Source organism: Plecotus auritus (genome assembly GCF_963455305.1).
Source record: "Plecotus auritus genome assembly, chromosome: 6".
Classification (NCBI taxonomy): Eukaryota; Metazoa; Chordata; class Mammalia; order Chiroptera; family Vespertilionidae; genus Plecotus; species Plecotus auritus.
The window spans coordinates 92,619,223-92,646,414 of NC_137773.1; the positions used below are offsets into that span (position 1 = coordinate 92,619,223).

The 27,192-nt window shown below is 52.0% G+C and overlaps 1 protein-coding gene across 8 annotated transcripts; it reads right to left on the reverse strand.

The window, feature by feature from the left end:
* Positions 1-395: 395 nt before the first annotated feature.
* Positions 396-27,192, reverse strand: PKN1 (protein kinase N1). Of its 8 annotated transcripts, none has more exons than XM_080675206.1 (23): positions 26,929-27,192; positions 25,839-25,903; positions 22,252-22,555; positions 20,335-20,486; positions 18,388-18,523; positions 15,242-15,387; positions 14,761-14,974; positions 13,877-14,071; positions 11,319-11,428; positions 11,086-11,229; positions 9,236-9,311; positions 9,014-9,155; positions 8,830-8,923; positions 4,609-4,688; positions 4,457-4,532; positions 4,271-4,362; positions 2,331-2,507; positions 2,081-2,143; positions 1,889-1,965; positions 1,581-1,723; positions 1,196-1,303; positions 1,032-1,112; positions 396-676 (listed from the first exon to the last, which is right to left on the reverse strand). In XM_080675206.1, the coding sequence occupies exons 2-23, from the start codon at positions 25,893-25,895 to the stop codon at positions 473-475; spliced, it is 2,871 nt and encodes a 956-aa protein (XP_080531332.1). In that variant the 5' UTR covers positions 25,896-25,903; positions 26,929-27,192; the 3' UTR covers positions 396-472. The 8 variants fall into 8 exon arrangements, with proteins under 8 accessions (XP_080531332.1, XP_080531331.1, XP_080531333.1 ...); XM_080675205.1 differs by lacking the exon at positions 26,929-27,192 and adding an exon at positions 26,751-26,833; XM_080675207.1 differs by lacking the exon at positions 26,929-27,192 and adding an exon at positions 26,372-26,485.

The window sequence follows — 27,192 nt, forward strand, 5'->3', positions numbered from 1 at the left end:
CTGACGCGGAGCCGGAGCCGGAGCCGCAGGAGCATGCGCAGAGTGCTGCAACCGCAGCCCCAGGCTCCAGGCTCGAGTGGGTGCAGTGAGGATGGTGGAGGGCTTCTGGTCCCTGCCGCTGCCAGGACGGACTCCCGCAGCCATTCGCCCACGGGGGCTCTGAGCTCCCCCAACAGAGCCCCAAGACTGTACCCCCAAGCCACGTCCCATCACAGCCTTGAACCCCTCCAAGGCCTGTCCATGCTCCCTACCATAGTGACAGCTCCAAGTTCCCATCCTCCCTTGACTCCCTTCAAATTACCCCCCAGCATAACCCAAGGCATCTTCCCATCCCACTTTCCCCATCTCTCATTACGCTCCTCCAATCCCATTACTATGAACAAAAGAGCCAGGGATGCATGGAGGGGGCAAACCCCAAAGGCATTTTTAAAAACTAACAACAGCTGGGTGGGAGCAAGGGCAGGGGAGCAGGCTAACAGCCCCCGGCCACAAAGTCGAAGTCCCGGAAGGCTGCCTGCTCCGTGGCCGTGAGGGGCCTCGAGTCTCGGGCCGGGCTCAGTGTGGGGGCCTCCCCTGTGAACTCCTCATCGAAGTTGCTGACATCTGTGCGGCCTGACAGCGTGGGCACGAAGGGCGGCGGCAGGCGCCGGGCCAGCAGGGCGTCCCAGCCCAGGGTCTGCAGGGAGAGTGGGGGGAGGTCAGTGTGGAGGGCTGGGGCACAGAGGGCATGAGGGGCCAGCCCCTTGCGCCCCCTCCACCTCTGGATCTGTGGAGGTCCATCGGATCTGTGGAGGTCCATCTGAGCCACAAGATAGAGGGGCATAGTAGGCAGGGCTGGGAGGTCCGAAAGGATCAGGGGAGCCTGGTCTCACACTAAGGCTGTGTTTCCCACCAGGCCAGCCTGGAGGAGGTATGGGTGCAGCAGGGTCAGTGAGGGTGAGGGAGGGAAGGCAGGAGTGACAATGTTGAAGGTGAAGCAACGAGGTCTTAGGGGGAAATGGCCTGGCCCTTGGAAGGATGAGGGTCCTCACCCTAAAGAAGGGCTGTTTCTTCACATCCTCTGCATCCCTCTCGCTGGATCCCAGCCTCCGCTCCGGATTCCTCCGCAGAAGCTGGGGGTGGGGGCACTATATCAGTCTTCCCCTCTGGATCCCAGGGCCCCTCCCCAGTATACCCCAGCTTGGAGGGTCCTCACCCTGCGCATGATGCCGATGGCTTCAGCTGACAGGAATCGGGGGTAGCGAACCTCATCGTTGACGATGCTGTCAAATACTTCTTCCTCATCGTCCCCTGGAAAAGGGGACTGGGAACAGGGAGAAAGCAGGGAGTACAGGGTGAACAAATTAGGCATCTCCTCTGGCCATGCCACACCCAGCCCCAAAGCCCTCTGCTCTGGCTGCACCTGCACATAGAGGGTATGTACCCCATTTTACAATTTGGAAACTAAGGCCAGGGAGGAGAAGCCACCTGCCCCATCACACAACACGTGTTGGAGGCAGATTCTGATTCCACCCCTGGGCACACGCAGGTTCCAGTGCCATCCCAGGGACAAGCAGGGTGGGGGCAGCCTGTGGCCTCACCTCACCAACCAGCATCTCATAGAGCAGCACGCCCAGCCCCCACCAGTCCACCGCCCGCGTGTACGACGTGTCTGTCAGCACCTCGGGGGCCAGGAACTCCGGGGTTCCACAGAATGTGCTGGTCCGGTCCCCATAGCCCATCCCTGGGGCAGCAGGGACATGTGAGATTATTGGGGGACAGAGGGGGTCCAGCCAGCCCTGTCCCAGGATCAAGGGTGGGGTTGTGAGATAACCTGGGTAGGGTTGGGGACTCCATTCCTTCCCCCCCATTCTGTCTAATACCCTCAGATCCCGGCCCCGCCCCTCACCCTCCTTGCAGAGGCCAAAGTCTGCGATCTTGACATAGCCCTCCGTGTCCAGGAGCAAATTGTCCAACTTCAGGTCCCTGTGAGGGGTTGGGGGGATGTAAAGAGGGATGAGTGGGAATGGGTGCCCTGCCTCAAGCCTGAGGGCCCCCCAGTGGGCAGAGCATGCATGCATGAGCACGCACACGCACACACCTGTAGACAATCTTGTGTTCGTGGAGAAACTGCAGCCCCAGCACCACACAGGCTGAATAGAAGCTGCAGAGAGAGGCTGGTGTGAGAGCCAGGCCTCCCCACAGGAAGATCATACAAACCTGGTTGTCACATCCTCAAAAGCCCCCCATTCGACCAGACTCCAAGGGCTGGGGGGCGGGGAGGAAGGTGGGATCTTTAGGGGGAGGAATGAGAAGGGGCTGAGGCATGGGGTACAGGGGGCCAGGCTCACATAGCTCGGGGTTCGGAGAAGACGTCACTGTGGATGTGCAGCATCAGGTCCCCACCAGCTGAGTATTCCATCACAAAGCACACGTGCTCCGGTGTCTGGAAGCAGCCAAACAGGTTCACCAAGAAGGGGTGTCCTGCGCTGGTCACCGCTGCCAAGATCCGCTTCTCGCACATCAGGCTGGACAGGGTGGGGACAGGGGTCAGAGAGCATAGTAGCTCCCTACCCCCAACTCTCACACTCCCTAGAGTCCTCAAACATTGGATATTTGTTGAAGGCCTCTCACGGCTGTGCAACCTTGGGCAAATTGCTTTATATCTCTGACCTTCGGCAGCCTTGTCTGCTAAACAGGCACCTAGAATTCATGTCATCCTAGTAACAGTCCCCCAACTTCTCTTTGGGGAGCTGGAAGGGGTGGGCTAATTGGAGCACCCCATCTCCCTGACCAGGAATTTATTCAGGAATGAGGAAGCCAAACCAATGGGGCTCAATCTCAGGATTTCTGTTGGAATTTTTAAAAAATATGTTTTTATTGCCCTAGCTGGTTTGGCTCAATGGATAGAGCATCAGCCTGCGGACTGAAGGGTTTCGGGTTCGATTCTGGTCAAAGGCACATTGAGCCTGGGTTGTGGGCTCAATCCCCAGTAGGGGGCGTGCAGGAGGCAGCTGATCAATAATTCTCTCACATCATTAATGTTTCTGTTTCCCTCTCCCTTCCTCTCTGAAATCAATAAAAATATATTTTTAAAAAATGTTTTTATTGATTTCAGAGAGAGGAAGAGAAAAAGAGAAACATCAATGGGCTGCCTCCAGCACGCCCCCTACTGGGGATGGAGCCCGCAACATAAGCATGTGTCTGGGATCTCCTGGAATTTTTAAGGAAGGGCTAAAGCTAGTGGATGAGCCTTAAACTGCTGGGTGGAGGGCATTCTCTGCCGCCATAAGGGCATTGCAAAGTCCATACCCAGGAAAGCAGAACTGAGAGACATCATCTGAGCACCTGGATACAGCCATGCCTGAAGGCAGACACCCCTGGACATTTCTGATCCAGAGCAATAAATTCTTCTATTTGCTTAAGCCTGCCCAAATTGGGTTCCTGATTAACAAAAAGATGTCAAGAAGATTGGGGACAATCTCAGTGTTTCTTCTGAGAATTTACAGGAGGCCAGGCACTATGCAGAATACTCTAGATTCAGTCTCTCATTTAATCCACCTTGATTACCATGCAAGAAAGGCATCATTACTCCCCTTTTATAGAGGGGGAGGCTGAGGCTCAGAAGGGCCTCCCCAGGATCTTTAAGTATGTCTGTGGCAGAGATGGGATTTGAACTCAGGGCCCCAACCCCAAAGCTGAGGCAATGCAATGGCACCATTAAGAGCATAGGCTTCAGCCCAGCTGGTGTGGCTCAGTGGTTGAACACTGATCTATGAACCAGGAAATCAAGGTTTGATTCCAGATCAGAGCACATGCCCAGGTTGTGGGCTCAATCCCCAGTAGGGGTTGTGTAGGAAGCAGCCGATCAATGATTCTCTCTCATCACTAATGTTCCTATCTTTCTCTTCCTTGCTCTCTGAAATCAATTAAAAAAAAAAAAAAAAAAGCACAGGCTTCAGAGCCCGAGTCCCTAGGATTGAATCCTGGACCTGCTGCTTACTGGCTATGTGACCTCAGGCAACTTGCTCAACTTCTCTGTGCCATCAGGAGAATGGGAACAATAATAGTATTTACCCCACAGGGCTGTTGTGGGGAACAAATGAGTCACTGAATATAAAGTGCAGAGTGGATGTTTCTAAGAGTTAGTATAAATAAGTAAATAAATAAATGTTACGAAAAGAGTATTTTCTTAAGTACTAGCTTAATAAGTGTGAGAAAGGACTACTCTGACTCCCATTTCCCAGAAGAGAAGACTGATGTTCTCAGATGGCCTGAGCCGGGTCCCCACCTCTCCACCTCATCTCGGGCCACAATGTCCCCTTTCTTCAGAGCCTTGATGGCAAACAGCTCCCCACTGGGCCGGAACTCAGAAAGCAGCACCTGTAACCACAGTGGGCAGGGGTGGCCTTAGCAACCAGTCCAGAGACCCAAGGGTGTGGACTCCCAGCTCTTCAACTTCTTGCCACCGTCTCACCTTCCCAAAGTGACCCCGGCCCAACACCGCCAGGAACTTGAAGTCCTCGAGGGTCAGGGGTGACTTCCTGAGAGGGCTGTGGAGAAAGGACACTAGTGGGGACAGGGACAGTGAGCAGCAGTGGTTGGTGGTGGACAGGGGAGGGGTGTCACCTGCATAGGGTGGGGCCTGGGGTCTCCTGAGTCTCTGAAGGCAGCTCAGATGTGGTGGTTGTCTCCTGGACTGGCGAACTCTGTAGCAGAGAGAGGGGGTCAGAGTGAGGCACCCCATAACCACAATAGCCACCAAGGCTCCTGTCACCTCTCTGACCTCACCTCTGCTCCCACTTGCCCCTCGTTCACCTCCCTCTAACCACAAGTTCCTCTCACTGTGCCCTGAACAGACCAGGCCGTTTCCACCCTAGTATCTTTGCACGGAGTGTTCCCTCTGCCTAGAACTCTCTTTTCTACACAGTTCCTTCCTCACCTCCTTCAGGCCTTTATTCCAATGTCACCTTCGTAGGTGGTCAGCAGACCACTCTATGGAATAAGTAACAGAACCCGCAACACCAACCCTCTCTATTCCCCCCTTTTCTGCTTTATTTTTCTCTCCAGTACATTTTATGCTATAAACATATTTTACCATTTATCTACTTATTACCTTTATTGGTATTAGTCCTTTGGAGCCACTTAATCCTTTTTTTTTTTAAACAAGACTTTTTAAAATATATTTTTTATTGATTTCAGAGACGAAGAGAGAGAAGAGAGAGATAGAAACATCAATGATGAGAGAGAATCATCGGTTGGCTGCCTCCTACTGGGGATCGAGCCCGAAATCTGGGCATGTGCCCTTGACCGAATCGAACCCAGGACCCTTAAATCTGCAGGCCAACGCTCTATCCACTGAGCCAAACTGGCTAGGATGCCATTTAATTCTTTATACCACATCTATATGAAACTTTGAAAAGGATCAAATATAATATTTTTATGGGGGAAAATAACACAGTTCCAAAAATTCAATCAGTACAAACAGGTTCAAAACAGTCCTTCCTGCCAAAACCGGTTTGGCTCAGTGGATGGAGCGTCAGCCTGCGGACTGAAAGGTCCCAGGTTCGATTCCGGTCAAGGGCACGTAACTTGGTTGCGGGCACATCCCTGGTAGGAGGTGTGCAAGAGGCAGCTTATTGATGTTTCTCTCTCATCGATGTTTCTAACTCTCTATCCCTCTTTCTTCCTCTCTGTAAAAAATCAATAAAATATATTTAAAAAACAAAACAAAACAAAAAAAACAGTCCTTCCTGCCTCAGCGGCCCTCCCTAGAGCCAGCTGCTGTTAGTGATTTCCTTGGTATCTTCCTAGATATATTTTATACCCACATGAACCAAAGTGCCGGGACAGGCTCCACTTTTCTTGCACAATATTCTATTGACAATATTCTAATCTTGCCTCTTCCGCTGGACAATCTGTCTTGGAAATCAGTCTACACCGGCACACCAGACTTGTTTCATTTTCACAGCTGCACACTATCCATTCTGTCATTTATTTAGCACTGGTTCCTATGGAGGGACCCTGAAGTTGTTTCCACTCTTTTGCCCTCACAAAGCTACTGCAGTGAACATCCTGGTGATGCATGTGTGAAGATCTAGGGGAGGTCAAGAGTGGGATTTCTGGGTCAAGACAGTATCCATTTCTTTGTTTTTTGTTTGGTTAATCCTCACCCAAGGATATTTTTTTCCATTGCTTTTCAGAAAGAATGGAGCCGAAACCAGTTTGGCTCAGTGGATAGAGCGTCGGCCTGCGGACTGAAGGGTCCCAGGTTCGATTCCGGTCAAGGGCATGTACCTTGGTTGCGGGCACATCCCCAGTAGGGGGTGTGCAGGAGGCAGCTGATCGATGTTTCTCTCTCATCGATGTTTCTAGCTCTCTATCCCTCTCCCTTCCTCTCTGTAAAATATCAATAAAATATATTTTTTAAAAAAACAAACAAACAAACAACAAAAAAAACCCAGAAAAATGGAAAGGAAGGAGTGGGGGGAAAGAGAGAGAGAAACATCGATGTGAGAGACACATTGATTGATGGCCTCCTGCACGGGCCTCCTGGGGCTGTGGATCGAACCTGAAACCCGGGTATGTGCCTTTGACCGGAAATTGAACCCGAGACCCTTTGGTGCAGGAACCGATGCTTTAATTGCTGAGTCACTCTGGGCAGGGCAAGATAGTGTCCATTTTTAACTCAGCCAGCTAGGCCCTCCCAAGTGATATAGCAATGGGCATGCCCGTGGGCTGTCTGTTTTCCTGCATCTTTCCCAGCCATCAGTGTTATTAATTTTGGGGAGGTTTGGGTTTGTTGCTTTTTTTGCCAAACTCTTCTCATCTCATATAATGAGATATCTCATTTAATTCAATGAAGCATGTACTATTTTCTTTTATTCTTTAATCCTCACCCGAGGATATGGTGGTTTTTTTTATTTGATTTTTAGAAAGCAAGGAAGGGAGAAAGAGAAATATCAATGTGAGAGAGAAACATCGATTAGCTGCCTCCTATACCCACCCAACCCATGATTGAACCCACAGCCTAGGTATGTGCCCTGACTCGGAATCAAACCCACAACCTTTGGGAGTTAAACAATGTTTCAACCAGCTGAGCCACCAGGCCAAGGCTATTTTTATTTTTATTTTAAATGAAATAGCCCTAGGGTTTGCTCAGTAGTTAGAGTGCCGGCCCAAGGACTGATTACAGACAAGGGCACATACCTTGGCTGCAGGCTCAATCCTCAGCCCAGTTGGGGCACGTGCGGGAGGCAACCAGTCGTTGTGTCTCTCACATCAATGTTTCTCTGTCTCTCCCCCTCCCTTCCCTTCTCTCTAAATAAATCATTAAACAAATATCCTCGGGTGAGGATCAACAAACAAAATAAAATAAGATATAAAATGCACTCAGGCCCTAGCTGGTTTGGCTCAGTGGACAGAGCGTTGGCCTGCAGACTGAAGGGTCCTGGGTTCAATTCTGGTCAAGGGTACATGCCTGGGTTGCAGGCTCAAACCCCAGTAGGGGGCATGCAGCCAGTCAATGATTCTCTCTCCTCATTTGTTTTTCTTTCTTTCTTTCTCTCCCTTCCTCTCTGTAATCAACATATATTTTTAAATAATAGTAATTTAAAAAATGCACTCAGGGAGGTGGTGAAAGGATCAGCTATCATATACTAGAATATGTCCACCTGGGTCCACATGCCTAGATGAGGGGTGGGCAAATGCTGTTTTTCCTATGGTTTATAAGCTAAGGATGGTCTTTATAGTTTTAAAGGGATGGGAAAATATCGAAAGAATACTTCCTGATCTAGGAAAACGATGTATCATTGAAACTTAAGTGTCCATCCGCAAGGTTTTCCCAGAACACCACCACACCCCCTAGTGTATGTTAGTATTACCTGTGGCTGCTTTCTACAGGGGCAGTGTTGATAGCAGCAAGGCTATCTGGCCCACAAAGATGAAAATATTGATTATATCACCCTTTACAGAAAAAGTATGCTGACCTCTGACCTAGATCAAGATGTAGAAGACTCCTATCACTTGGCAGGCTCCCCTGTGCCCTCCTCCTATCAATAACCACCCCCACCCCACCCAGAGAAAACCACTATCTTTGACGTCAGTTTTAAACAGGCTCATTTTTACAGGGCAGTGCTTGGCATGGGTCACACAGCTAGGAGGTAGCAGAGCAGGAATGGGGACCCAGGAGGCCTGGCTCTTGAGCTCATGTTTTATCCAGACTAAAGAACTGGACCCTGCCCTGGCAGGTGTCAGGGGTCCTCAAACTTTTTAAACAGGGGGCCAGTTCACTGTCCCTCAGACCGTTGGAGGGCCGGACTATAGTTTAAAAAAAAAACTATGAACAAATTCCTATGCGCACTGCGGGCCCGGGACGAGTCGGCTGCTAAGCAGTACAGGCAGCGGCACCCGGCGGGCCGGATAAATGTCCTCGGCGGGCCGCATGTGGCCCGCGGGCCGTAGTTTGAGGACCCCTGAGTTAGAGCAGCCGTTCAAGAACCGAAGGATCACGGGTTCAATTCCCTGTCAAGGAACTTGCACTGGGTTGCATGTTCAATCCCTGCCCCAGTTGGGGCTCATGCAGGAGGCAAGCAATTGATGTGTCTCACATCGATGTTTTTCTCTCTCTCAATCTTTCTCATCCTTCCTCCTTCCCTCCATTCTAATAAAAATCAATAGAAAAAATATCCGCAGGTGAGGATTAACAACAACAAAAAGAACTGGACCCAGGTTCTGCCAGAGGAGTGCTGTGTGACCCAGGGAAGTTCCTTGTGGTCTCTGGGCCTTGAGCTGGGAAGGAGGCCCCCTGATGCTGCCTAGGCAGGCTTAGGGGAGGAGAGAGATGCTTACCAGACTTGATGAGCTGGAAGGAGAACCCAGAGGGCTCTTCTGGGGGGAGCTGTCCAAATCAGCCCCGAGGTTAAGCTTCTCCACGGATATGTCGCTGTAGTACAAAAAAGGAGGGTATATCTGGGACCCAGCACCCTGAGAGGCAACAGGGGGAGCAGGGACCCCCAGGGCCTGTCCTCCTTACCCTGTGGATCGGGTCTCAGGTGCGGGAGAAGACCCCGGGCTGAAGGTGCCCGTGGCTGTGGCACTGGGAATGAACCTTCGAAGCAGCCGCACCCAGGTGGCGACGTCGATGTTCATCTGCCTAGCACGCTGGAACGCCTTCCCTGGGGGGACAGGGCAGTGTCACCCTCCGAGACGCTCCTGGGACCCCTGGCCTCTCCCCTGCCCTGACCCACCCATTCACCTTGCTGCTTGGAGAAGATTTTCTTCTGCCGTCGAAGCCGGGGTATCCTCTCAATGACAGGGTTGCGGAAGGTGACCTGGGGAGAGGGGTCAACGGGTGAGGACCCTTGCCCACTTCCAGGCAGCGTAGTGGAGAAGCCCTTAGGAGCAGAGGTGTGCACATGCATGTTTTGGGGATTCCGATCACTGTGGCATTGCATCATATTAAGGGGTTATAAAACCAATCCACCGCTTGGCAGAGCCACCTCCTCGGCCCCAGTTGGGGCGCGTGCGGGAGGCAAGGAGAGAGCAAGGAAGGGAGAGAGAGTGCCATTTTGGAGACACGAGAAACAGGCACCCAAGCCTTCCTCAAGGGGTGGGGAGGGAGTCTGACCCAACAAGATGCACATTCAACTCCAGCAAACAGGTCCTACGTCACTTAGTGCCCTGATTCCCAAGAGTGGACCCAGACCTGCAAATCAGCATCGCCGGGGAAGGTGCTAGAAATGCAGATCCACGTGCCCCCCACCTGCACTCACTGATTCAGAAACACCAGGGGTGGGGCCCAGTGGTCTGTTTCAATAAGCCCTCCAGGTGATACTGGTGCCCACCCAGGTGGGGCCACCACTGGTCTAGATGAATTCTCCAAACTCCAACACATCTTCTAGAAAGTGCTAAAGTCACAGAATGGTGTCACTTTATATGTGTCCAATACAGTTGCCACTAGCCACATGTGGCTATTTAAGTGAAGCAAAATTTAAGTAACATTAACGTTTCAGTTTCCCAGTCACACTGGCCACACTTCAAGTGGCTACTAGGCTGGTGGCTACTATACTGGATGACACGGACAGAAAACATTTCCTCCCACAGTAGAATGCAACTATTGTTGGCTCATCGACAACAGAACTATAGAAAGTTCCACCAGATGACATTTTGGGGAAGCATAAAACAAAATCAAATGCTAGAGAGAAACCCCGAAGGCCTCAGCATTTGCCCCCGGGGCCACCCCCACCATTCTCGCTTGGTTTGGGACATTCCTCACAGAAGAAACTGGCCTGCCACTGAAGTCAGCTCCTCTCTGTTTCCTTCAGCTCCTGGATTATGAGATCACGTAAGAATTTTCACATGGGGATATGGATATGGGGAGGGATGTATGTATATATAAAACAGGGGCACATGGATATGTTAGAGGCAAATTAAAAAAAATTTTGAGGATAATTTTGGCTAAATGAAGGGCCAGGGACTTTCCTTCTCTGGGCCTCAGTTTCCTCCACTGTCAGTTGTGCAGTGAATTGTTGTGAGGATTAACAAGTGAACGTCAGCAAAGCACTTGGGACATAGGACAAGGGGTCAGCTAGGAATGTTATTCAGATCATGGCCTCTCGACCAGAGGACATTTGACAATGTCTGGAGACACTGTGGCTGTCACAACTGGGGGGTTGCAACTGGCATCCTGGGGGTGGGAACCAGGGATGCTGCTCAATGTACAGAACGGCCCCTGCAACTGAGAATGATCTGCCCCCATGTCTACAGTGCTGAGGGTGGGATCCCCTGACTTGAACCCTAACCCCACTGCAGAAGGAATCGCTCTACTTGACCGTGGCTCTGCTAGCACATGTTGCCACGGGCCATGACATGTTGCCAAGTTTTGTTTTTCTTTTCTGGCTTGACAAAATTCTGTGATTAAAAAAAAATTTTTTTTTTTTAAATCTTGCCTCAAAACAAAACCAATCCAAGCTTAAGTCGTGTCACTGATGTAACTAATGAGAGGTACTTTTCTATCAAGGTTCTGAGCCCAATCGATACATATCTTCCAAATTTGGAGCTGGAGATGCAGGAAGTATTTTCTCAGGGTCAGGGGTCCGGCTGTACCTCAGCCACCAGGCAGCCCTGGGGTTCCATGTCCAGCTGGACCTCATGCCTCTCGTTGTCCAAGAAATCCTCCAACTTCAGGAATTTGAGGGCACACAGGCCCCGCTGGTCCCGCCAGAACACAGCTAATTCCAGTTCCCGTGCCTCAAGGGAAAGGAAGAGGGCTGTCATTTGGGGGTGCCCAAGGCCCAGAACCCTCCTTCAGGCCCCATTTGTCCCCCAACCTAACTCACCCTCTCCAGCTCCAGTGTGAAGTTCTGGTCCCAGGCGTTGGGGCCACATGGCTTCCAGGATGTCTGTCCCACCACTGTGTTATCCAGCTTGAGCACAGTACTAACTTCACCTGCAACCGGGGAAGGGGGGTGGGGGGATGACAGGATCAGGAAATGTTGGGGCAGGGGTATAGCTCTTATATCTGATTAAATCTTTTTATCATAGTATTTCCTATCATAATATTCTGCTATGCTATCTTTTTTAAAAAAATATTCTTTTATTGATTTCAGAGAGAAAGAGAGAGGGAGAGATAGAAACATCAATGATGAGAATCACTGTTTGGCTGCCTCCTGCACGCCCCCCACTGGGGATTGAGCCTGCAACCTGGGCATGTGCCCTTGACCGGAATTGAACCAGGGACCCTTCAGTCTGTAGGGCAACACTCCATCCACTGAGCCAAACTAGTTAGGTCTGCCTTTCATATTAAGGCCTTTAATCCACCTCTAGTTGATTTTTGTGTATGATGTGAGGTAGGGATCCAAATTTACTTTTATTCTATATGCACATTCCAGCAATGTACTCCTAAATATTTACCCTAGAAAAATGCATGCAGATATGCATCAGGAAATGCATAATATAATGCTTACATAATGGCCCCAAACTGGGAGCATCTCCCTATCCATTAACAAAAGAATGAATACATAGGGCATGTGTATACATGTCCCAAAGAAATGTATACACACTTTAATAGCTGATAGCTCAGTTTTGAAAATGAAATGTATTTTAATAAACACTGCCTTTATAATTATTCGAAGTATGTGTATACATTTTTTAGGAACAATCTATATAAATGACAACATATAGTCTTATTAGCTAAATCATGAAATTGCTGATATTCAACTATTTTTTACCTAAAAAAAAAACAACACAAAAGAGACATGCACAAGGCAGCAGATTGATGTTTCTCTCTTTCTCTCTCCCTTCCTCTCTCTCTAAAAAAAGAAAAAAAAAATCAACTCAGCAAGTGTGGTGCAGTAGTTGAGCTTTGACCCATGAACCAAGAGGTCACCAGTTTGATTCCGGTCAGGGCACATGCCTGGGTTGTGGGCTCAATCCCCAGTGAGGGGAGTGCAGGAGGCAGCCAATTGATGTTTCACCCTCATTGATGTTTCTAGCTCTCTAATCCTCTCCCTTTCTCTCTAAAATCAATAAAAAATACTTTTTAAAAATATATTTCTTTATTGATTTCAGAGAAGAAGGGAGGAGAGATAGAAACATCAATGAGAGAGAATCATGGATCGGCCGCCTCCTGTATGCCCCCCACTGGGGACCAAGCCCGCAACCCAGGCATGTGCCCCTGGCAGGAATCAAACCCGGGACCCTTCAGTCCGCAGGCCGACGCTCTATCCACTGAGCCAAGCTGTCGAGGGCAATAAAAAATATTTTTAAAAATCTATGTAAAAAATATATAAAGAGTTGTGTAAAAAAAACAACAACACAAAAAAACTGAAAGACATCAATTTGATTTGGCTCAGTTTAAGACAATAGACAATTAAACAGGAGTAAAAATGAATGAATGAATAAAAGTTAATTTTTAAAAAAATTTAAAAAAAAAATTTCCACACAATATGGATCCATCTTCCAAACAATGTTGAATGAAAGAAGCCACTGATATAGAATACATTCTGTATGCTTCCACATATCTGAAGTGCTAAAATTACAAAGGAAACCAAAAAAGGAAAAAACAAAAAAAAACAAAGATAACCATGAAGTCAGAAGAGTAGCTACCTCTAGGACAGAGAAGGAAGGGGCTAGAATTGGGGAGGGAACCTAAGGCAGCTTCCAGAGTTCCATTTCTTGACCTGGGTGGTGGATATATGAATGTTTGCCCTATTGTTATTTTTCGTTACACATACTTTATATATATTAGTGTTTTTTTATTGTGGTAAATTCACATAAAAGTTACCATCATAAACATTTTTAGGTGTATAGCCACGTGACATTAGTATTTCACATTGTTATGTGATCATCACCACCATCTATCTCCAGAACTCTGTCCTCATTAAGCATTAACTCCCCACCCTCCTCCCCCAGTCACTGGGAACCACCATTCCTCCCACCTCTATGATTGGACTACTCTAGACACTGCACGTAAGTGGAATCACAGCATTTGTCCTTTGTGACTGGCTTATTTCACTCAGCACGACGTGGTTCAATGGACATTTGGGTTGCTTCTACCTTTTGGCTATTGTTGAGTCATGCTGCTATGAACACAGGTGTGCAAATGTCTCTTCAAGAACCTGCTTTCAAATCTTTTGGACATATACTCAGAGGCAGGACCGCTGGGTCAAATGGTAATTCCATGTTTAATTTTTTTGAGGATCTGTCGTGCTGTTCAGTGGCTGCACCATTTTACATCCTCACCAACTATGCGCAAGGGTTCCAATTTCTCCGCACCCTCCCTAACACCTGTTGTTTTGTTTTACAGTACCCATCTTATGAGTGTGATGCTATAGTGTTATACATGTGGGGTATCCAAGGAGCCCTCACCCCACCTCATCCCTCCAGACCCACTCACTGGTGTTCTCGGCTTCTGCTTTGAGGCTGCTCCGGCCACTAAGGCTTCCACTTCGGCTGTAAAGGCCCCGAGCTGGCCGGCTCAGGAAGGGGGTGCGGCTGTCCGGGGGCCCAGGCCCTCCCGTTGAGGGTGAGGGGTTCCAGGGGATGGTCTCTGGAAGGTCCCTGCAGCCCACCACACGCACCTCCAGGGTCCCTGAGGGAGGGTGAGGCTCAGGAGGGAACTACCATTGGGGCAGGTCGAAGGGAGGGGGCCCCAGGTGAAGTGGGTATACAATACAGAAACAGTCAGCACGCAAGTGGGAGCTGGTGAAGGACAATCAGAATGGGGCAGGGGATCTGATACAGGATGGCTGTGCCCAGAAATAAGAAATATGGGACCAGGGGGAGGGGGGAGGCTGCAGCAGGCCAGGCTGGGGTGGGGCTCTGAATGCTGGGGTTTAGACAGAAAAGCGTGTAGGCTGGAAGTCCAGGCAAGGAGAAGCAGAGCAGAACTAGGCCATGATTCAGAGGGCCATCTGAGGTCTAGGGCAGGGGCTGAGGCCTACAGTAGGGTTGGTCTGGTGAGATAGTGGCTGAAAAGTCTAAGGAAGGTGGGATTAGGGGCAGGATTAGAGGTTCCGGTTCTGAGAGTGAGTGGCTGGACTGAGGGATTATGGCTGCAGGAAAAAGACAGAGCTGGATGGGGAGGTGGGGAAAGTGAGACAGGAGTCCAGGGTACATGGGGCCCAGGCTGGAGGGTTGGGGTGAATGGAAAAGTGAGAGAACAGTGGGATGGGAGTCTGGATCTTTGGGTGGGGGGTGAGGGTTGGGGGTCTTGGGGTTGGGGACAATGAGGGGTCAGGAGTCCATAGCTGTAGGGGGGTAGGGGAGGTCGGGACCCACCTGTGAGTGGTGAGGGCTTGCATAAGGTGCTATAGTGCATGGCAGGGAAGGGTCCAGCCAGGCGGGCACTGAAGGCTGCGGACGAGGCTGCAACGAGCTCCTCGCGCAGCAGCTGCCCCTTGGGGTGGTCAGTGGGCAGCTCCCCAAGTCGCCGCTCCAGCGCCTCTCGAAGAAGCCCCAGCTTCTGGTTGGACTCGGTCAGCTTCTCCTGGGCCTGCAGGAGGAGGCGCAGGGCCGGCTGGGGACACAGCTGGTCTGGGGGTGCCCTTCAAGCGCAGACCCAGGCCCCTCCCTTCGACTAAGTCCTACCTAGGGCCCCTTTTCCCTTGAGGCCCCAAACCCAAACCTTCTTGGTCCTACCCCTGAAAAGTAGGTCTGATCACACGGACTAAACCCCCAACCCTCACCGCAGCCCTCCCATGCCAAGGCCCCGCCCCTCACGGAGGCCCCGCCCCCCTCACATGGAGACCTCGCTTCTCACCTCACTGACTGCCTTGCGGTCAGGGGCCTTGGCGGCGCTGAGCAGGCGCAGCACATTCTTGGCGCCCTCCGCCACCGCGTGCTCAACTCGGAAGTGGTGCCGCAGCTCCTCAATGCGCAGCTCCACCGCCCCCAGGTCCGGACTCCCTGTGGGCACAGGACACAGGGCAGTGAGGCGAGCCTGGGATCCAGTCTAACCAACCCAGGTCTAACCAACCCAGACCCGGACACAGCCTTCCATAAGAACTGGTACTGGCCACAGACATATCACTACCAATATGCATCGAGTTTCACCCAAGGGGTGGTCAGGCTCTTTTATCCAAATACTGTCACTCCCGAGGATGGTCTCAAGGACAGAGGCTGCCACACTGGGCAGTCATACACACAGGCATGCTGTCAACACAGGCAGAGGGACAGAAACTGTCAGGATCCCACTTCATCCCCAGGGACTGTCATGGGGACACCATGGACAACTGGACAGCCACAAGAACATAGTCACACAAACACAAGGACATTTTTTTAAAAATTAACTTTTATTCATTGCTGATGGGAATACAAGTTGCCTTTCAATGGGAGGTAGTTTGGCCATGTCTGTCAAAATCACAAATGTATTTACTTTTTTTTTTTTTTAATATATTTTATTGAGTTTCCTACAGAGAGGAAGGGAGAGGGATAGAGAGTTAGAAACATCGATGAGAGAGAACATCTATCAGCTGCCTCCTGCACACCCCCCACTGGGGATGTGTCCGCAACCAAGGTACATGCCCTTGACCAGAATCGAACCTGGGACCCTTCAGTCTGCAGGCCGACGCTCTATCCACTGAGCCAAACCGGTTAGGGCTGTATTTACTCTTTGATCCAGCAATTCAGGGACTACATCCCATAGAAACACCTCTGCACTTGACATAGGTACATTGTTGTCCATGGCAGCCTTCTTTCTAAGAGCAAAAGACTGGGAACAACCCAATTTTGGCAAAGGGACACTGTCACAGAGGCAGATGGGCATGATCACAAGACCCCTAAGACACACGGTCACACCCTGGCAGAACTCCCAGGACTCTAACTCCAGCCCAGGGAAAATCATAAGAATGTAATCACACGGCCACATAGATAAGGCATAGAGATAGGCAAAGAAATGCCATCACGCTGTCACCCCGGCAGGGCAGTGTCACCAGTACCCATAGGCATGGAGACCCAATGTCGAGAAAGCTGGCTGTCACACCCAGTGTGAAGTCACTGATGCAGGACGCAGCCAGTCACCCAAAGGCACAGGAAAAGGCACCAGGACATACTGTCACACAGGTGTATGAAACTTGTCACCCAGAGGCACAAGGCCATGGTCACACTTATCCATGGCTGTCTTGACATAGGTACACTATTCATGGCAGCCTTCTTTCTAAGAGCAAAAGACGGGAAACAACCCAACAGTCTCGCTGTCCTGTATATCAGACTTAGACCCTGGCACTCAGTCACAGAGTCATACCATTACCCACAGGTGTATGGCACTCACCTGCACACCAACGACACAGACAGTGCCACAGGAACCCTGATATTCATAGGCATGTCATCTTACACACATAGTCACACTCTTGCTTCTGGGCCTGCTGTCTCATGGCACTCAGACAATCGCTGAGACTTATACACTTACAGGACAAAGTCATACTGTCCCCAAGGTCATGATATCACCAAGAGGCGCATGGCCATCATCATCCCATCACACACCATCACTGAGAAACCCACAAGGGTATTCACAATACAGAGACAATCACATGGACAGTCATACTGACACCCGCCCCCCTCAAAGACACACACATTGCCATCTGAGTTACAAGTCCTACTGCTAGTCTGAATGTATGTGTCTCCCTGAAATTTCTATGTTGAAACCCAGCCCCAACATGGCAGTATTAGAAGGTGGGACCTTTGGGAGGTGATTAGATCATGAAAGTGGAGCCCTCACAAATGGGATTAGTGCCCTTATAAAAAAGACCCCAGGCCTGGCTGGTGTGCTCAGTGGCTGAACGTTGACCTATTAACCAGAAGTCCCAGGTTCAATTCCCAGTCAGGACATATGCCCAGGTTGTGGGCTCAATCCCCAGTGGAGAGCGTGCAGGAGGCAGCTTGATCGATGATTCTCTCTCATCATCAATGTTTCTATCTCTCTCTCCCTCTTCCTTCCTCTCTGAAATCAATAAAAATATTTTAGAATACACAAATAAATAAATAAATAAATAAATAAATTAATTAATAAATAAATAAGAGAGACCCCAGAGAGTTCCCTCGCCCCTTTCCCCACATGAAGACAGCTTGAAGACACCATCTATGAACCAAGGAGTGGGCCTCACCAGACACTGAAACTGTGAGTACTTTGATCTTGGACTTCCAGCCTCCAGACTGTGAGCAATAAATTTCTGTTCATTAGCCACACAGTCTATGGTTCTGTGATAGCAGCCCAAACACCCTTACACCCACCAACAGCTGACACTACTCTATCTGTCATGGTGACACACAAACTAGCATAGTTACCAGGGCATACACTCAACCAATGGTCCCCACAGTCTATGGCACATTAATGCTGACACACATCAGTAGCAGACACAGTCACACAATACATCAAGACCCTGTCACAAGTTCAGGTTGAGACACCCCTCAGGCATTCATTGACAGAGACACACATGCTGTGGACACCCACAGATTTACATAACAGGAACCAACATGACAAGGCAACCACTTAGCCCAGATGTCTGCAATTTTTTCTATAAAAATTGGGAGTAAATACTTTTGGCTTTGCAGACCACACAGGCTGTGTTGCCACTATGCAGCTCTGCTGTCCCAGTGCAAAATTGGCCTTAGATGATAGTAAATGAATGGGCATCGCTGTGTGCCAATAAAAATTTACTTACAAAAGAAAGGAAAAAAAGCAATAGCAGATTTGGCCTGTGGGCTATAGTCTGCCAATATGTGATCTAGGGTAAACTTCAAGTGGGACAAAATGGGAAACTGAGGCACAGAGAGGGTTGGAAATAGGCTCCAGTCACAGAGTGAGTCATAGCACCCACCGCTCTGCCACAGAAAGGGCTCCCTCTCAGGGTTGAGAGCTAAGCTGCAAGTCTAAATGCAGGCTAGGTTGTCTCAAGGCGAGGGGCTCACCTTGGGCCTCATCTGGGGCTGCCTGGCTCTCCAGCTGGCAGGCCTGCAGCGCCCGGCGGAGCTGCATGCGGATTATGTCAATTTTGGTCTTACTGTCCTGTAGCATCTGCTGGGCCGTCAACAGCAGCTTCCGGTCCTGGGGGCAGAGGTAGGTCGTGAGAGGATTGCTGAACAGCTGGGTCCAACCACCGGCCCTACTGTCCACACAGTGCAGGCCTGGGTGACTGTGTGACAGAGTGTTTGTGTGTTCCTGGATGTAAAGGAGTGATGCAGCCCAGGGGGTCTGAATCCTGGCTCTGCCATAGCTGTGTGGCTTCAGGCAAGCCACTTAACCTCTCTGGGCTTGTTTCCTCAATCTGCAGGAATGGGATCTGTACTAAGAGCACTGATCCCCAGTGGGCTGAGGATTAAAGGAGCTGATCTGTATGAAGAGCTCAGGGCTGTGCCTGGCACCAGCAGGCACTGTATTCGCATCAGCTGTTAGCACGCATGCATGTCCCCATGGCAGGTGTAGCCCTGACTGTAGCCATGTGGGTGAGTCTCCAAGGGTGACTGGGTGGGTGTATGAGACAGTCTGCTATCATGGGGCTCCAGATGTTTGTGTGTGCAGTTCAAGGTATTGCAATGACTGGGCATAGCCCAGGACGCTCTGTGCGTACAAGTAGTAGAAACTGGCTGTCATGCTTGCTTCGGCAGCACATATACTAAAACCGGAACGATACAGAGATTAGCATGGCTCCTGCGCAAGGATGACACACAAATTCGTGAAGCGTTCTATATTAAAAAAAAAATAAGAAGAAACTGGTTGTGGATTTTTCTATCCACTTTGTGCTGTGTTTCAAAACCAGGCAAAGCTAACCTATGGTGACAGAAGCCTGGGTACTGACTGAAGGGGGCAGGAGGGAACTTTCTGGGTGACTGGAAATGTTCTGGATTTTGACGGGGTGGTGTGTACACAGGTAAAATTTCATTGGGTTGGCCCTGGCTGGTTTGGCTCAGTGGATAGAGCGTCGGCCTGTGGACTCAAGGGTCCCGGGTTCGATTCCGGTCAGGGGCATGTGCCTTGGTTGCGGGCACATCCCCAGTAGGGGGTGTGCAGGAGGCAGCTGATCGATGTTTCTCTCTCATCGATGTTTCTAACTCCCTCTCCCTCTCCCTTCCTCTCCGTAAAAAATCAATAAAATATATTTAAAAAAAAAAAAAAAAAAATTTCATTGGGTTGTACACTTAAGTTTCCCATACGTCTGTATGTTACGGCTCAATAAAAGCTAGAAAAAATAATCTGTGTAGTTTATTTCCTCACATGTAATATTTGTGTGTGTGTGTGTGTGTGCGAGCATGGGTGAACAAGTGTCTCTAGCAGCATGTCTGACTGTTTGTCTGTGTGAGTGTCTCTAGGTGTTGGGACAGACAGACCTGTGACAGTGTCCCCCATGTTGGTATGACTGGGGGGGGGATATCTATATGAAAACTCTGGTCTCTGGGTGTGAATTTAATGGTGTATCTGTGGGTCTAGGTGTCTCTACATGTTATGATGGTGTGTGTGTGTCTAGGGGTTGCTATGACTCTGTGACTCTAGATGTTATGACATGGGTATGCATCTGGATGTCTCTGTATGTTAGGATGATGACATGTGTACATCCAGGTGTTAACCTGTGTTGCATGTGTCAGAGAGATGTCACTAGCAGCGAGTGGCTGTGTGTGGGCCTGACCATGGACACCCTCAAGTCTCTAGGGGACAACTAAGTGTGGGAGGACAGTCTCTGTCATGTGTCTGACATCACACAGTCACCCCCTTTCCCATATGCCCTTAGGGCCTGCTTGCACCCCAGTCCTGCCTCCCAGCGCCCCAATCAGTCCCTGTCCTCCCCTAGCCCCTGACCTCTCCCACCCACTGCCCTCTTGAATGAGCATGCATGCACATGGGGGTGCCTGCTTGTGCCCTACCTTGGTGCTGCCGTTGCTGTATGTCTGGATCATGTTTTCTGCCCCCTGCTTCACCTTCAGCTCGATGGCCAGCTGCTTCTCCAGACCAGCCACGCGGCTCAGGTTGGTGGCTGAGCAGGCTGGGCCACCCTCACCAGGAGACAGGGGGGCATCTGGAGAGAGGTGGGCGTGACAGAGTCACCAGGGCCCTCACCTCCATCTGCCCAGGAGGTTTGGCCCAGCTGAAAGGATCTGCCCTCTGTCCAACCTGGATTCCATCCCGGGCCAGGGCCCTGAGGATCCAACCACCCCAGACCTCACAGGGAACCCCCTCAGGGCTAGGGCGGGACCAGCATGAACGGGCATGGGCAAGTGTCCAGGTGTGCTTGAGTCCTCAGTTTGGTGGGACTGTGAACAGAGGCCCCTAATTCTTTTTTTTCTTTTTTTTAAAATATATTTTGTTGATATTTTACAGAGAAAAAGGGAGAGGGATAGAGTTAGAAACATCGATGAGAGAGAAACATCGATCAGCTGCCTCCTGCACACCTCCTACTGGGGATGTGCCCTCAACCAAGGTACGTGCCCTTGACCGGAATCGAACCCGGGACCCTTCAGTTCGCAGGCCGACGCTCTATCCACTGAGCCAAACCGGTTTCGGCGGCCCCTAATTCTTTACACAGCTGTGTGGAGGCCATGGGTGTGAATGTGGTTTTCTGTAACCCATAGGGTATTGGCATGATGAAGCCAGTGTGCATCTCCCTAGGCACTTGTGTAACTATGTGAGACAGCAGGGTTGGAAGGACTGTGTGAGCACGGCTTGTGTGGCTCAGAGGTTAAGCGTCAACCCATGGACCAAGAGGTTGCTGGTTTCATTCCGGATCAGGGCACATGCCCAGGTTGCAGGCTCTATCTCCAGTAGGGGCGTGCAGGAGGCACCTGATCAATGATGTTTCTCTCTCATCAATATTTCTATCTCTCTGTCCCTTTCTCTCCCCCCTCTCTCTATAAATCAAGAAAACATTAAAAAGAGAAAAGAAAAAGGACTGTGTGAGAATCTGGGTGCTGGGGCGACCCTAGCATGTTTCTGACTGTTGGCACAACTGGATGTTCAGATCTCAGGTGATGGTATGACTGTGTCTGAGTGTCTGGGTGTGTACAGCCAGATACTCATGTCTCTGGAGATGGCATGGCTCTGTGTGACTCTCTGGAGAGTAATGTGACTGTGGGAGTGACTCTAGGTGTAGATGTGACCATATGAGATTCTGGGTGTTGGCCTAACTCACTATCTCAGAGTACTGACATGACAGTGTGGGTCCCTAGCTAATGATATGCCTATTGTATGGAAAGGCTGGGTGTTGGTGAAAGTGGTGTTGGGTCTTCAGGCCTTGTCCCATTATGCATACAGTGTATGTCTGGAAGAGCTACAGCTGTGTTTATGTGAATCTGTGGGGGTTGGTGTGACCGTGTGTGAGTCTCTGGGTGTGTGTTGTTTGTGCATTGGTGTGACTGTGTGTGCATCTGTTTGGGTGCTGGGTGGTAGTATGGAAGTCTCTGGGTGCTGTGGTGACTTGAAGCCTTCCTGGGATTCACATGATAGTGTTTAGGTCTGTGGCTGTTGTCTGGGTGTTGGTGTGACTGTGTGAGTCTAGATATTGGTGTGACACTGTGTGGGTCCTTTGGTGTTGTCCAGGTGTTGGTGTGACTGTGTGTGGGTTTGGGTACCTATGTGGCACTGTAAGTCTCTGGGTGTTGGTCCTTTCTCTGGGTGCTGGTTTTGATGTTTGCTCGAGCTGTATTTGAGGGTGGAGGCTACTGTAACCAAGTGTGTCTCCCTGGGGCTCAGTGGAGATGGGGCTAGCCTCCCTCTGGGAAACTGCAGCTCAGTCCCTAGCAGTGGTGCCCCTGAAGTCCCGCCTCCTCTGGGAAGGCCCTGCTCACCATGGGTGGCAGTCGCAGGGTCGGGCAGCACCACGTGGGCGTGCAACTCCTGCAGCTGCTGGTGCAGCAGGTCGAGCCTGCGGGAGGAGCCGCGCAGCAGCAGCTCCACAGGCCCGAGGCTGCGACCCAGGTCGGTGGTGGCCCGCCGCAGGTTCTCGGCACCCTCCTTCAGCTTCAGCTCCTTGCGGATCTCTCGCCGCAGCCGCTCCCGCTCTAGTTCCAGCTGCTGTTGCACCCCGGGAGCCGCCAGGTCAGCACCTGCCAGACCCAGCTGCTCCAGCAGGGACCAGCTGCGGGGCTCACTCTGCGGGGACAGAGCAGGGTCAGTGGGGCCGGGAGGATGTGGGGTAAAGACCATTCAGCCAGCCAAGCCTGGCCTCCTCCTGGCCTGGGGCTCCCATGACAGGGCCTGTTCCACATCTTCTGACCCCTAAAACTGGGAGATGAGACAATGCCCTGCCTCAGGGACCCCATGGGTACAGTCCTGTCTCCCTTTATCTGTTTCTTACACGGTGGGATTCTGGAGGACAGGCCCCATTGCCCCACCACTGTGCTCCCCCAACTAGGGGGGATCCCCTAGGACAGGCCCTATCTCCCTTACTTACATTGTCCTTCCAAACTAGGGGGCCCCAAGGATAGGCCTTGTCTCCCTTTTGTTGCCCCCCCAAATGGCAAGGTCCTGTGGGCAGACCCCCTTCTCCTCTTCGCTGTCCCTCCAGACTAGGAGGCCCCATCTTCCCTCTGCTGCTCCCCGATCAAGGAAGTATCAAGGGCAGGCTTCTGCTGCCCCCCAAAACTATGGGATTGGGGTCCTGAGAACAGGCTCTTTCTCCCCTTTGCTGTGCCTCAAACTAGTAAGTGCCAAGGCCGGCCTCATCTTCCCTCTGTTATACACCCAAACTAGGAGGTCGCAATGACAGTCCCTGTCTCCCCTCCTCTCATCCCCTACAACCAGGACCTAAGAGCAGAGCCCTCTCTCTTTCTTCCTCTATCTCCCTGACGTGGGAGTCCCCAAGGGCCTCAGATAGTTCCATCTTCCAAACAGAAACTCCAACCTATCTCCTCTCTTCTGTCCAAAACTGAGGGGTACCAAGAACGGGGCCTCTGGCCTGTGCTGCTTGGGGTCCTCTTCTGCCCTCCTCCCACAGGGACCCCAATCCCCACCTCCAGCTCCTGGTCCAAAGGGGGATCAGCCTCCGCCATCCTGGGTCCCGGCTGAGGGCCCTGCCCTCTTCCTGAACCTCAGCCCTACCAGGGCCTCTCACTGGCCACTTCCTCTTTCCTGCTAGCTCCCAGCAACCCCTGCGCTGGGCCAGCTCCGGGGCTCTGTGCATCTAGGGAACTTTTCTCCTCAACCCCCATCTGAATGAACTTGAAGGCAGGCTCCCCCAAGTGTATACAGGCTCCTGGGGCTGACTCAGAGGTATGCACACCCTCATATACCTACAGGTATGTGCACAGAACACAAGTGTACACTGATATGCAAATGCACATGGTTGTTTACATGAGCCAGCCCCCTGCCTGCAGATGCAGGCAGTCACAACTTCCTGCTTCCTCTGGGTGCCCACTGCTGCTGACTACAGCCTGGAGGCCTAGGGGGCCTGGCCTGGCCAGGGGCACCTCCCTGAGATCTAAGAAAACAGTACTGGGGTGAGGGTACCCCAAACCAGTGGCTCTCTGAAGCTCAAGTATGACGTGAGTAATAATAATAGTAATAACAACAGTAGTTACTACAAGCTGCACCCAGGGCAATTAATGAAGTCCATGAGGTAGGTGCTATATCACCCCATTTTCTTTTATAAATTTATCTTTATTGTTGAAAGTATTACAGATGTTATCACCCCATTTTCAATATGAAGAAACTGAAGCCCAGAATGGTGACATAGCTTGTCCCAAGGTCTCACAGCCAGCACGAGGCAGAACCAGGACTTAAAGCAGAGTGCCCAGAATCCTAGTGCAGGCTTGGCTGTCAGGAGCTGTCTTCCCCCCACCCCCTGAGAGATCCCATTTCACAGATGAAGAAAGTCTTCCTTGGCTCCTGACCAACTTCGAGGGCAGCTGCCCCCAGGGAGGGTTTATGGCTGGCCACGAGCCAAACCCCCACAATCCCACCAAACACTCACATGAATCCTGAGCAGCTGCCATCATTCTCCCCCACTTTACAGGTGAGGAAACTGAGGCTCAGAGAGATGACAGAGCAGTTCTCAATGAGGGTGGGGAATTTTGCACACCCCACCTCTGAGCACATTTGACATCACCCAGAAACATGTTTGGTTGTCACAACTGGGGGTGAGGAGGGGGTGCTACTGGCATCTAGTGGGTTGAGACTAGAGATGCTGCTCAATAACCTAGAGTGCACTGGACAGTCCCCACCTCAAAGAATGATCCAGCCCCGAACGTCAACAGTGCTGAGGCTGCCCTAGCCAGTTTGGCTTAGTGGATAGAGCATCGGCCTGCGGGTTAAAGGGTCCCGGGTTCGAATCCAGTCAAGGACACATGCCTGGGTTGTGGGCTCGACCCCCCAGTAGGGGGCGTGCAGGAGGCAGCCAATCAATGATTCTCTCTCATCATTGATATTTCTCCCTCTCTGAAATCGATAAAAATGTATTTTTTAAAAAAATAGCGCTGAAGCTGAGAAACCTGGGTTAAAGGACACAGACTGACACCCTGCGCTGCTGATCAGGACTGCCAGTAAGGATTTCACAGCAGCCCCACCTGGCAGAGTGCTGGTCTACGTTTCCTCCCAACCATGAACACACCCTCTTAGTCCCATTTTTCTAACAGCAGAACTGAGGCTCAGAGAGACAAAGGCACCCAGCCCAGAACACACGGCAGGGAAGTTCCAGCGCTGGAATTTAAACTCAGGGTCACCTAATACTACCCACTCCCAACCGGTCGTGCCCACTGCCCAGCCCCACCCAGCCCCCAGCAGGCAGAGCAGGGGTGCAGCCAGGAGCAGAACCATCTCAAATGGGGGTCCAGGCAAAGAGGAGCAGTTGATCTCCGGCAGCTAAGGCTTGAGAATATGCACAGCAGGGAGGAAGGGAGGCCTGACCTCCTGGGTTCTCCCTAGAGTGACTCACTCCTACCCAGGAGGCAGGAGTCACCAGAGGGCCAGCAGGGTGAACCCATGAGTCAGGGGCCTGGCCCAGGCTTAGAGAATCCCTGCTCCACCACCTCTCACTGTAAAGCAGGAGACCTCAGGCCTACCTCACAGAATCCTCCCCTCTTCCAAGAGCAACCAGGGACCTAGACCCCCACGTCCGGAGATTTCAATGCTTTGGGCGTTTCCGGAATCTGGACAGGACATCCGTTTGCCGGACACAGAACAGACAGGCACAAGTTGGGACAGACAGAGGGACAGGGTGGCAGGCCCAAGCAGCCACAAGAAAAGGATGAATAGGAGGGGGGTGAAAGCGGGCAAGAGATGGGAAGGGGAACCAAGGCACAGGTCCAGCCTCGTTCCAGGAATCACAGCCTCCATCCCGGTCATGTTTGGTACATACCAAGCACATGCATATAATGGGGATTCTTAAGGCCCTGGGGAGAGACAGGGACCCTGGCCCTCCCCAGCCCCACGGTCTGACCTTGTGTGATCTGCAACACCATATACGCCCAGCTCCTCGGCAAGGCTGGCAGGCCATCAGCAGGACTGGGGTGGGGGACGGGGGACATGGGGGAGACAGAGGGGATGGAGGGCAGGTGCAGAAGGAGACGAGAACCTGGTTACACAGCACCACAGACGACGCTGAGATGGTGAGGCACTAAGGGGGCACAGGACATGTCTCAGATCTGGGTCATTGAACCAAAGGTCAGAAGTCACCCTGGCCCTGCTTGTCAAAGGTGGGGGTGGTGAGTTCAGGGCTGTCATGTCCACAAGGTGGCATGAGGAGTACATGGCTGGGCAGCAGATTGGCAACAGTCACCTGTGCCTCTGTGTGTGTATATATGTGTGTGTGGGGGGGGGGCGGGGGGGGGGTGACCTAGCCCTGTTCCCCATGCCCAGGTAGGATTCCAGGTATGAGAAAATCCCCAGCCTGTTGACCCGGGTATTCCCACCTGGGATGAGGTTCCACCTGGCAGCCCAGAGGGTGGCCCTGTGGACTCCCAGTTCCCCCACCTAATGAGGTGTCTCGGGCACTTCTGCCAACAGGTGCCAATCGGAGTAGCGTGGGGACCCTCGTAAACCTCAGTCCGGAGGCGGGGCCACTGGAGCTTTGTTGTGCGGGGGAAGGGCCGGGCCGGGCCGCGCCGCGTGGCCTCCTCCCCTCCCGAGGCACCATGCCAAGCACCTGCCCCAGGTAAAGCGGCACCTGCCGAGAATCAAACCCTGAGGGGGAGGGGAGGCGAGTGACGGGGGCGACAAGCACTGGGACGCACAGCCAGCCTCAGACAACCCAAGTCGCACCTCCGAGGCGCCCCCTCAAATTATCGGGAAGGGGTGGAGCTTGGGGGTGCGGCGAGGGCTCCCGGACCTCCCCGCTCCCCCTGGTGCCTACCTCCACCTGCCGAGAAGGGGGCCGTGCTGGCTCCACCCGACGGGCCCAGGGAAGGGACGCCGGACATTCGGGAGGCTCCCGCCCTGGCCGCCCTGGTCTCGGGGATCCCGGCAGCGCGCGGGCGGGAGTGCCTGGCGCCCGGCGGCCGCGGAGCGGCTGCGAATGCAGGTGCGCCTACCTGCACGGCGTCGCTGGCCATGTCCTCGCGCCGCCCTCCAGGGGTCCCCGTGCAGAGGGAGGGGTAGCGGGGAAAGTGCGCGTGCGCCCCGCGCCGGGTGTGAGGGCGTAAAGGGGGCGGGCACAGCGGGACCCAGGCCCGGGGCGCGGCCCGCTCGGCCTGCTCCACTTCGGCCCCGCTTGACCAGGCCGCCGCGTCCGCGCGCCGCGCCCTCCGGCCCCAGCGGCTGCCGGACCCGTCACGTGACCGCCGAGGTCGGCGCCC